This window comes from Martes martes, assembly GCF_963455335.1.
Source record: "Martes martes genome assembly, chromosome: 15".
Classification (NCBI taxonomy): Eukaryota; Metazoa; Chordata; class Mammalia; order Carnivora; family Mustelidae; genus Martes; species Martes martes.
Genome location: NC_137903.1, coordinates 42,735,710 through 42,747,395, shown reverse-complemented (window position 1 = coordinate 42,747,395; position 11,686 = coordinate 42,735,710). Strand labels below are relative to the sequence as shown.

Below are 11,686 nucleotides of genomic sequence, written 5' to 3'. Positions count from 1 at the left end.
GAAATAGTGTTTAATTATAATTAGAAGGCAATGGGGAACTACTGGCTAGGAAGGAGTGGGTTAGAATATTATAGTATATTTTTGATATCTATGTAATAAACATAATTAGGAAGTAGCAGTTAAACATTTTAGGGTCTTTAAAACAGTCTTCTTAGGAAGTTACTGTGTTTCTTCATTTTTAGAATGGCCACAGGTGGCAAATATTTCAGGATTTGTTGGGAACTGATCAAGATAACCTTGATTTGGCCAATGTCAACCTCATGTTGGAATTACTAGTGCAGAAGAAGAAACAACTGGAAGCAGTAAGTGCCAGTTGAACTTTATTTATTTATCTATTTTTTATTGTGTTATATTATTCACCATAAAATACATCATTAGTTCGTGATGCAGTATTCTAAGATTCATTGTTATGTATAACATTCAGTGCTTCATGCAATATGTGCCCTCCTTAATACCCACCACCAGGCTCACCTCCTCCCCCTAAAACCCTCATTTGGCAGTTGAACTTTAAAAAATTTTAAGTGGTGGTCTTTATTGCATTGAAAAAGATCTAGAAATGTTTAAAAATAATAGGATAGTATCTGTCACTCAGTCCATCCAATTTTATTCAATAAGAAAGAGCATGCACAAGGTATCACTTCTAACAGTCCCCCCTTTCAAGTAAAAGACAGATTTCTTACAAGTTGTGGTGGCTCATTTATATTCAGAACAACTGAGTGATAAGAAAGATCATGACAAAATAAAGTTTCATTTTGTTTTATTAAAAAAAAATTTTTTTTTTTAGATTTTATTTATTTATTTGACAGAGAGAGAGATCACAAGTAGGCAGAGATTCAGGCAGAGGGAGAGGAGGAAGCAGGCTCCCCGCTGAGCAGAGAGTCTGATGTGGGGCTCAGTCGCAGGCAGAGGCTCAACCCATTGAGCCACCCAGGCGCCCCTACAGTTTCATTTCTTTTTCTTTCTTTTTTTTTTTTTGTTAAAGATTTTATTTATTTATTTGACAGACAGAGATCACAAATAGGCAGAGAGGCAGGCAGAGAGAGAGGAAGGAAAGCAGGCTTCCCGCTGAGCAGAGAGCCCGATGCGGGGCTCAATCCCAGGACCCTGGGATCATGACCCGAGCCGAAGGCAGAGGCTCTAACCCACTGAGCCACTCAGGTGCCCCCATTTCATTTCATTTTTTTTTAAAGATTTTATTTATTTATTTGACAGACAGAGATCACAAGTAGGCAGAGAGGCAGGCAGAGAGAGAGGAGGAAGCAGGCTCCCGGCGGAGCAGAGAGCCTGATGTGGGACTTGATCCCAGGACCCTGGGATCATGACCCGAGCCGAAGGCAGAGGCTTAACCTACTGAGCCGCCCAGGTGCCCCTACAGTTTCATTTTAATAGGGAACAGTTATATTGGTCATTTGTCTTCTAATGAATATATTCCTTGCTAGATCTTCCCTTATTCACATATGAGATTTGGAAGATAAAATAGAGATTATTTTTACCTACATAAAATCCTTTTAGCAGGTGTTTGTTGGTGGCAGCTGTAGTGTATGGCTTAAATAAAGGCATTTAGAAAGATGGGAACTGGAACTAAATATATCCTGTTTCATGTAATAAAATATAAATAAATGTAAAATTGCATTTATTTCGTGTAAATAAATATAAACGATATAAAGTATAAACAATGTAAAATGTTTATAAATAATATAAAATGTGAATTTGCATGTATTAGGAATTGAAAATGATCCATTAGGAGCAACTCACACCTCAGCATAAGTAGGTATCCCCCTGACCTAGCTGAAACAAAAGCGGGAATCTACTGACAGGGTAAGGGAGTGAGTAGCTGACATATGTGAAAAGCAAGTGTTTAACAACCAAATATTGGGAAGATTGGAACCATAGCCAGCTTTTCTGGAGATTATAAGGAAATGAGATCAGGCACTTGAATGTTGGATCATTCTTTGGTGCTTCTCATGTCTGTTTCTTTGGGGCAGGTCTGATTTTCTTTTCTCAGATATTTATAACATAATGTGATCATTTGCACTTTCTTCATTTATATTTATTTATTTTTTGATAGAAGAAAAGGGACTTTCCTTTACAATTTCAAAATTCTGTGGGTGGATTACTAATATAGCTTAGATCTGGATTCCATTTGATTGAATAGGAATCTTAGTAGAAGAAGGAAGTAGCTTAGGTTGTGCTTACCAAAATGATTCTCCCATTCTGGGTGAGGGGGTGGGCAGGGCTAGTGGAAATTTCTCCCATTTTTTTGGGAAACGGGTCTTTATCTTTAATTAATTAATTTATTTTAGTTTTACTGAGGTATAATCGACATATAGCACTGTATAAGCTTAAGCTATACAGCATAATGACTTGACATACATGTATTGTGCAGTGATTACCACAGTTCTCTTCCTCAGCCCCCCTTCCCCATGCTCACATGTGTGCTCTCTTTCTTAAATAAATAAATCTTTGTAAAGTAAATTGGGCTCTGTGCTGGGCATAGATGCTGCTTGGGATTCTCTCCCTCTCCCCCTGCCGCTTGCAAGCTCCTGTGTGTGCTCATGTGCTCTCTCTTTCTCTCTCTCTCTCTCAAGAATAAATAAATAATAAAAAAATTAAAAGTAGTTTATATAAAAAGTTTTATATTGTAGTTATCCTTTTGACATATGCCTCTTTGTTTACTTTTTGAGGTTTATGTTGGTAAATATAGATCTAGTTCATATTAACTTATTAATGGTAACCCATTGCATGACCACATCTATTCCCCTATGGTAGATATTTACGTTCTTCCTAATTCTTAGCTGTGAGTGTCATTACTACATTTAATACTGTTATACATGTTTCCTTGTGCTCATGTATATATACTTAGTGTTTTAAGGAATGAAATTACTGTTTATAGAATTTACATGCACATTTTAACATATCAGATATTGCCAGGTTGCTCTTTTGTACTATATAAACACCTGGTATTTTCTCATTTTTAGTTATTGCCAGTCTGATAGTAGTCTGGTGTGTGTGTGTGTGTGTGTGTGTGTGTGTGTGTGTGTGTGTGTGTTTGGATGTTGCTACTTTTCCAAATAGATATTTTGGTAATTGAATTTTAGTTGAATTGCATTGTGGTCAGACAACATGATTTGTATGATTTTAGATTGGATATTTTTCTTGAATTCATTTTATTTGCTTTGTGGGTTTATCATGGTAAGTTTCTGTTTTGTTTCTTAGTGGTTGCTTTTGTTTTCCGTTTTTTGTTTTGTTTTTAGATTTTATTTATTTGAGAAAGAGAGAGTATGAGGGGGTGGGGGGAAGAGCAGAGAGAGAAGCAGATTTCCTGCTGAGCAGGGAGCCTGATGTGGAACTCTATCCCATGACCATGAGATTACAACCTGACCTGAAGGCTGATGCTCAACTGACTGAGCCACCCAGGGACCCACTTTTGGGTCTTTAATACAATTGTTGTTACATTGTGCCTTCAAGTAATATCCTTCATCTATCTGTATTTACAAGAATCTTACAGTAATATACTTCATTTCCCCTCTCCCGGCCTTTGTGCTATATTTTTTCCTATAGTTTATTTCTATATACTGATAGGGGTTTATTAAAAATACAATTTTGTCGGGCTGCTGGAAAGATGGCATAATAGGAGGATCCTGGGCTCACCTTTGCCGTGTGGCCACCTAGAGAACACCTACATCGGCATAAATAACTCAGAAAGCAACCCGAAAACTGGCAGAACAGACTCCGCAGCCCTATGTAGATAAGAGGCCACAATGAAGCAGATCCGCTGTCTCTGATTGCTCTTGGCAGGATCCCATCAAAGCAGGGCCACAAGCCTGCCAGTGTGGGCATGGCCCAGACAAGGGTCAGTATCACTCCAAAGTAAGTCCTGCTGCAGGGAGAGGGGAAGATAACTGCACACCAGTCTGATTGTGACCCCAGCAGTGGGCTGAGGGCAGGCAGCTGGTCTGACTGCAGGCTCTGCCCACCAACAAAAGCTTTTCAGGGGACAACAGAGGGAAAGTGCCTGCAGTTTGGTGCTTCTTCATCTCCGGTAGATACCTGCTGTGACTCAGCTCAAGCCCATGGCCATTCTGGACCAGCCCACTAACACCACAGGCACACCAGACTCTTCCCACAATAGGCAGAGAGCCATTGCAGGCTGGAGTGAAGGCAAAAACAGCTCCACCGCAATGAAAGGACACCCCTGTAGCAACACACATAGAAGACACCCCGAAGCACTATTTTCTGGTGAAAAAGAGACATTGCACTGCAGGACCTCTTCTTCATAAAGCCACTACTTTTAAGTGCGGGAAGCGTAGTTGACTTTCCTAACACATAGACACAACAATGGACAAAGTGAGGAGAGAGAGGAATATGTCCTAAATGAAAGAGCGGAACAAAATCAGAGCAAGATACCTAAACAAAATGGAGATAAGTAATATGTCTGATAGCAAATTTAAAGTAATGCTCATAAAGATAACTTGCTAGTATTGAGAAAGCAGTGCAGAACCTCCATGAGATCCTCCAACAAGAGATAGGAGATGCAAAAAAGAACCAGTTAGAGCTATTGGACTCATTAAATGTAAATAAAAATAGACCACCTGGAATAAATAGCAACCAAGAGGAAGTAGAAGAACGGATCAGCCACCTGGAGGACAGAGTAATGGAAAGTAATCAAGCTGAGCAGATGAGAGGGGAAAAAATACACAAAATGAGAATAGACCCAGGGAAGTCAGAGAGACTGTCAAGCATAACAGTCACTTGATAGGGATCCCAGAAGGAGAAGAATGAGGAAGGGGGGCAGAAGATTTGTCTGAAGAAATGATAGCTAAAAACTTATGAATCTGGGAAAGGAAAGAGAAATCCAGATTCAGGAGGCACAAGAGCCCCCAACAAAACCAACCCAAAGAGATCTGCACCAAGACAGAAAGTAAATAAGATGGCCAAAAATAGTGATAGAGTATTTTAAAGGAAGGAAAGAGAAAGGAAAGCATGACATGGAAACCCCATATGGCTATGTTTCTTCAAATTAGTTTTAGTTTTGGGGAGAATGGCAATTTTTTTTTTTGTTCCTTAAAGATTTTGTTTATTTCAGAGAGAAAGAGAGAGGGAGAGCACACATGGGGGAGGGGCAGAAGGAGAAGCAGACTCCCCACTGAGCAGAGAGCCTGATGCCAGGATTCATCCCAGGACCCCGGGATCATGACCTGAGCAGAAGGCAGAGTCTTAACCAACTGAACCACCCAGGCACCCTGAAAATAGCTTGATTTTAAAAATGCCAGTTAGTAAATAGGAAAACTGCTTAAATAGTAGTAATAGGTTAAATGGATGCATGAATTTACTTCATACTGGTTATACTGTGGTGTTAAAGAAAACTCTGAACTCGTAGTTATATTTTTAAAAGAACAATTATAATTTTCTATTATAGGAATCACATGCAGCCCAACTACAGATCCTTATGGAATTCCTCAAGGTTGCAAGAAGAAATAAGAGAGAGGTATATTATTTTGTATGTTTTACATAATGTTTCATTTACTGTTGCTGACTGTTCCCATTTTTCCCCATTTTTGTAAAGGCATTTCATGCTAAAAAGTTTATTTAAACACTTAAAAAGTGTTTAAGTTGTAGGCAGTTTTCTAACTCTTTGATATTTTAACTTCTTTTACCTTAGAACTTGATACTTTAAGAATCCCTTTTTGGAGATGTGCTGAAAAGTTTTCTGTAGGATTGAATACAATGACTTACCTCAACGCAGCAAAAAATAGAAAATGGAATTATCAAATGACAACCTACCCTTCACCCTGAAAAGAAAATTTAGGAAACTTTAGATAGTATGTCTCAAGTAGAGAGTGTTTCAAATATTTCTTATGGCAAAAATGCATGCTGGGGGAAAATGCAAGTAAAAATATAGCTACCTACTTAAAACCTGGAAAGCATAAGACATGAAGGATAGTGAAAAGATAATTTTTTAATTAATAGTCTTGTAGTCAGAATGTACTAATTTAACGTTCATAAAATTCCTTAGTCATTTCAGACTTGTACAAAATATGGGAAAATCAAAGGCAAAATCCTGTGCTATGGGGACAATGCTGATATAACTTTGAAAGCAGTTTTATATTTAAATTCCTAACTGTCACAAATCTCTTCTATTTTTATTTTAGGTTGTCTAATTAGGTTGCTTTTTAGTATTTAAAAAATATATGTAACATCTATAATGTGCTAAGTTCTAGGCTGTCTATTATTTTTGAAAATAAAAAGATGAGAGATGTCTTTATATTGATGAAGTACTGTTAGTGTACATTGTCAGAACCTTTACATTATCTTAGTTTGGTATTTCCCCTTTCTTGATTATTTGTGATGTCTGTTTTTTTTAACTTTTTCATGCTTTGTTCAAATTGGATTTTTCTGTATTATGATATTGTTAACAGCTAAATATTCTTTACATGGTTTATGACTATTTTTCTAATCCTTAAGCTTTGCTGAGCTAATAATTTTGATTTTAATATGTCTACTGACAAAAAACATTATCTTCACTATAAATTTAAAATTTCTTCCTCTCTGTTGCTTCTTGGCCTTTTGGCTAAGATCAGGTGTAAAATTTATTCCTCTCAATTTTTTTTTTCTTTTTTGGTGGGTACTTTTTCAACTTTGGCATGCGTTAAGAATCACCTGAAGATCTTGTTAGGCCTCATAATCTGCATTTCTAGCAAGCTTCAGGTGTTGATATTCTTGGTCCTTGGACTACATTTTGAATAGCAAAGCTGAAAATGTTGTATGTACAAATAAAATTACTAATTTAATATGTACACTCAACATCTTTTTGTTATAGAAAATTCTTTGGAGAAGTGATGGTTTTTCATATTTCATACATACCTCCCAACTTTAAAACAGGGTGAAATTGTTTTGTAGTAGTTCCATATGCTTCTTTCTGCCTTAGACTTTGAACTCATTGAAAGTGGGTTTAAGTACATGAGAAATTACCTGATAATGAATGAGTAAATGACTCAATTAAGTGTATAGTTGAAATATGAGGATGTTTGGGGGTTAAATTAAATGGCTGGTCGTTATCTATGTCCTGTATTATTTAAGGTTTTCATTAGCCCCTGAGGTTTTTCACTGCTTTTGTAGGGATCTATTAATGCTTGCAAAAAAATTTGTTAGATTTGAAAATGTCTCAGGTAATAAGGATACAGCATGTAACTCTAAAAAAACCCCCCTGAAGACTCTGAGATTAATACCTTACTAGCAAGCTGATGAGTTAGCCTTTCACAGTTTTACTTGTGCTGTCTGTTCCATGAGACTTCTGGGCTGGAGATAGAGGACTTTATTTTTTTTTTTTTTAATTTTTTTAATTTTTTTTTTTTTTTTTGATAGAGGACTTTATTATGGCACATCTGGCACAGCTGCTGCATGTTTGCATGTTTTCTCTGATCCTCAAGTCCCAAAGGGGCGATGTAGAGATGGGCTTAGGTGAATGCTGCACATATAGTGGATTTATGTAATGACAAAGGAACCCTGAGCTTAGAAATTCCCAGTCTTTTAAAGGGGTCTGCTGAAAAACATGTTTAGTCTTTGCCCTTCAGGGAGATACCATTTTTATCATATTGATCAGAAAACAAATCTGTCCTTTATCCTGGAAAAAGTCACCATTTCTGTCTTGCCAGGGTGTTTGCTTTAGAAACATCCTTGAAAAGTAATTTGGAACAAAAGCTATGACAGCATGTTCTGAAATGGGAGAGATCGATAGAGAATTATTTCCTAGTAAATAACTCTTCCTGGTGATAGGAATTTGTCCTTTCTCTGAAGTGGTGGCTGATGGCCTTGAGTAATACCTTCTAAGATACTGTGTTTGATCACATAGCTCTTAGTATCACTGTTTCTATATTTTATTCATTAAATATCTGGGTTAATTGTGCTATAGAATTTTACAGCTTAACTTTAGTTTTATCCTTGTGATTAAATGATTTCTTTTCCCCCCTTGAACCATATTTTCTAATGGTAATCAATTTAACTAAGAAGTGCACTAGTTCTAAGTACTTCTGAAGAAAAGTGCCTTTTCTGTGCACTGATTATATTGTCATTAATACATTTTGGTTTTCTTTTTTTTAATGTATCCATGATTGAGTGATTTTGAGTATTTCGTATTTAATTATACAAGGGACTGAGGAGCTAGGTTAACAAAGGTTTACAAATTTAAAAGTTTAGTGCTAGGTTAGCAGGCTTTAAACATTTACAATTTTTAAAAAAATTTAAAAATTACTTTGAATTTCATGAACTTCTTCATAATTGGAGTTAGGTACAGTAGTGCTATGTAATCATAATAAACTTTAGGGGCGCTTGGGTGACTCAGTCAATTAAGCATCTGACTCTGGATTTCAGCTCAGGTCCTAATCTCAGAGTTATGAGATCCAGGTGGGACAGGCTCTTCCATGGGCATGGAGCCTGCTTGAAATTCTCTTTCCCTCTCCCTCTGTTCCTCCTCAACCCCTTCCTTCCACTTGTGTGGATTTTTTTCTCTCTCTCTCAAATAAATAAAAAAATAAACTTTAGGAAATTAGTTGATTAATACCTCATAATTTAGTACAGACAGAATAAAGTGACTATGTTTTCTTGCATATATTATTAAGTATTTGCATGCTTAATCCTCAAAATAAATATAGTTGTTAGAGCTCTTATCTCCTGTTGTCTAATTTATACTTGAACTTATTCAAGCAAAATATAGGCTGACCAGGAGGCAAACTACTACTTTTGAATTTATTTTTCTAAGATTAGCATTCAGACATTGGAAATTAACTTTGTGATCTTAGACTTAGTTTTTATTAGGGTTATGATGGGTATTGGTTTAGATATTGATATATATCAATCTAAGAAGTTAAATCTGCTTTTCAGATTTAACATACTTATTTACTTCAGGATCACATCTTGCTAGTCCTTTTGGGCTATTAGAACCCTACATTTAATTTTTGAGTTATTTTCCCCTACTGACTCTTTTTCTTTTCTTTTCTTTTTTAAGTTTTTATTTATTTATTTGAGAGATAGAGATCACAAGTAGGCAGAGAGGCAGGCAGAGAGAGAGGAGGAAGCAGGCTCCCTGCTGAGCAGAGAGCCCGACTCGGGCTCCATCCCAGGACCCTGGGATCATGACCGGAGCCGAAGGCAGAGGCTTTAACCCACTAAGCCACCCAGGGGCCCCTCTTTTCCAAATATTAAGAGAAGAACACACAGTAGTAGGCATTTGTATTAGTAATCTCTTACTGTGTAACAAGTTATGCTCAAATTTGATGACTTAAAAATTGAACATTTGATATCTTGGGTCAGGAATTATTGTACAATGTAACTGAGTGCCTTGGCTCAGGGTTTCTACCAGGCTACAATCAAGGTGTTGGCCAGGGCAGCGGTTACCCCAAGATTTGACCAGGATAGAAACCCTTCCAAGGTCACCCACTGGCTGTTAGAGAAGAGATACCAATTTCTTGCCACATGGACTTCTCCCTAGGTAGCTTTCTACATGGCTGCTGGCTTCTCCCAGAGGGAGCCAGTGAGAAAGAGCATTTTAAAGATAGCAGTTGTATGTATAATTTTTGTAACTTCATCTTGGAAGTTACATCCTAGCACATGTGCTATTTTCTGGTCATTAGAAGCAAATCATTAAGTCCACCTCACACCAAGAGAGGGAACTGCATGTGTGTGTGAACACTAAGTGGGAATCTTTGGAGGCTATCTTAGATTCTGCCTACCACAGCATTTAATAAGTGTATGTATTTAAATGAAAATGTCATTCTTTCTTCATGGTTTGATTGAACAAAGGAGCTTTGGGTTTCATGTAAAAGCTAGCCTTGTACTAGCATTTAAACACCTGTCATATATTTAATTTGATTTAATTTTGAAATATACTTCTGGACATTTTTACCTGTTTACTATAGTAGGATAGTTTTGATAAGTCTTGGTTTCCTTTTGGTTTTGTATGGAATTCCAGTGAGCTAATTTTACAGTGTTTTATATGAAAGAAAACAAGAAAAGTCCATAAAACAAACTTACAGTTTAAAGATTTATGTAGAGTGACCATTCATGTAACCACCATCCTGATTTAAGAGTCACATTATTGCTGGGACTACCAATGTTCGTGCATAACCTTTCCAGATTATAGCTTTCTCCCTTGCACGTTAGGTCCAGTGGTCTGATATTTATCACCTTCTTGTTTTTCTTTATTATTTTGATGCCTAAGTATTTATTTATTTATTTAAAGATTTTTTTTACTTATTTGACAGAGAGAGAGAGATCACAAGTAGTCACAGAGGCAGACAGAGAGGGTAGGGGGGAAGCAGGCTCCCTGCTGAGCAGAGAGCCCGATGCGGGGTCTGATCCCCAGGACCCCAAGACCATGACCCGAGCCGAAGGCAGAGGCCCAATCCACTGAGCCACCCAGGCGCCCCTATGCCTAAGTATTTATAAGTTGGTTTTTTTAACTTCAGTATATTTATTTCTGCAATTTGTAATGTTTGTTCTGTTCTTATCTTCTCTGACTCAAGGTTATGGCTCATCCGTATTGTTGTATTTGGCTATCGTTGGTTAGTTTTGTGTATAGTATTTTATTAAATGAATATACCCCAGTTTTGTGGTTGTTGGACTTTTGGGTTCTTTTCAGTTTTGGCCTATTCACAAACAGTGCTGCTATCCTGTATATGTACCCAGGTGTATGTATGCATATGTAGCGATGGTATGTGTGTAGGAGTGGAATTGATGAGTCATAGGACACATCTTTAGTATATAACAAACTGTTCTCCTGAGTAGCTGTAATAGTTACTCTTCCTACAGGTGTTGTATACATGTGCTTTTGCACTGTATTCTTGCCAATACTTGGTATCACAATAGACTTTCTTAGTTTAGCTAATCTTGAGAGTATGTATTGCTGTTTCTTTGTGGTTTTAATTTGCATTTCCCTAATGACTAATGAGGTTGGGCATACTATGTTTTTCTTTGCCATTTGGATTTTTTTGTGTATGTATAAAGTACTTGTTTAAAGCTTTTTGCATCTTTTCTACTTAGTTGATTTTCTTAATAGTTTGTTTATATAGTCTCGATAAAAATTCTTTGTCCTATCTATATCTTCAGCAAGTATTTTCTTCATCTAATTGGGCTATTTCATTATCTTAATGATGTCCTTGACCAACGAAGTTTCTGTTTTTAGTAGAGTTAAATTTATTGGTCTTTTCTGTTATAATTAGTGCCTTTTGTGTTAGGTAAGGAATTTCTTACTTGAGGTGGTGGAGACATTTTGCCATATTAAGTACTTGAAGCTTTATTTTTTTTATCTTTCACATTAAGATTATAATCTGCTTGGGAATTTATTATTGTGTATAATGTGAGGGATAGGCAACTTTTCATATGTATATCCGGTTGTCCAAGCATCCTTAATTAAAAAGCCCATCGTTTTCCTATTGCTCTCAAGCTCCATCTTTGTCATGCATAATGTGTCCATATATGTGAGGGTCCATTTCTAGGCTCTTTTTTCTGCTTCACTGGTGTATTTGTCTTTTTGGCAGAACTACATTGTATTAAATATTAGAACTTGAAGTTACTGTTCTTCGTTAGCAAATTCTTGCTATTTATGGCTCTTGTTCCTGTATAAATTTTAGAACCACCTAGTACATTTTCATGGTAAACCTGCTGTGATTTTTATTGGGATTACTTTGAC

The 11,686-nt window shown here is 36.7% G+C and overlaps 1 protein-coding gene across 2 annotated transcripts in view; it reads left to right on the top strand.

The window, feature by feature from the left end:
* Positions 1 to 11,686, top strand: part of COP1 (COP1 E3 ubiquitin ligase) — a 267,982-nt gene that overhangs the window by 39,499 nt on the left and 216,797 nt on the right. For both annotated transcript variants that reach the window (XM_080823959.1, XM_080823960.1), the window contains exons 5-6: positions 183 to 302; positions 5,420 to 5,488. In XM_080823959.1, the coding sequence (XP_080680085.1) occupies positions 183 to 302; positions 5,420 to 5,488 (189 nt within the window). The remainder of the gene's footprint in view (positions 1 to 182; positions 303 to 5,419; positions 5,489 to 11,686) is intronic.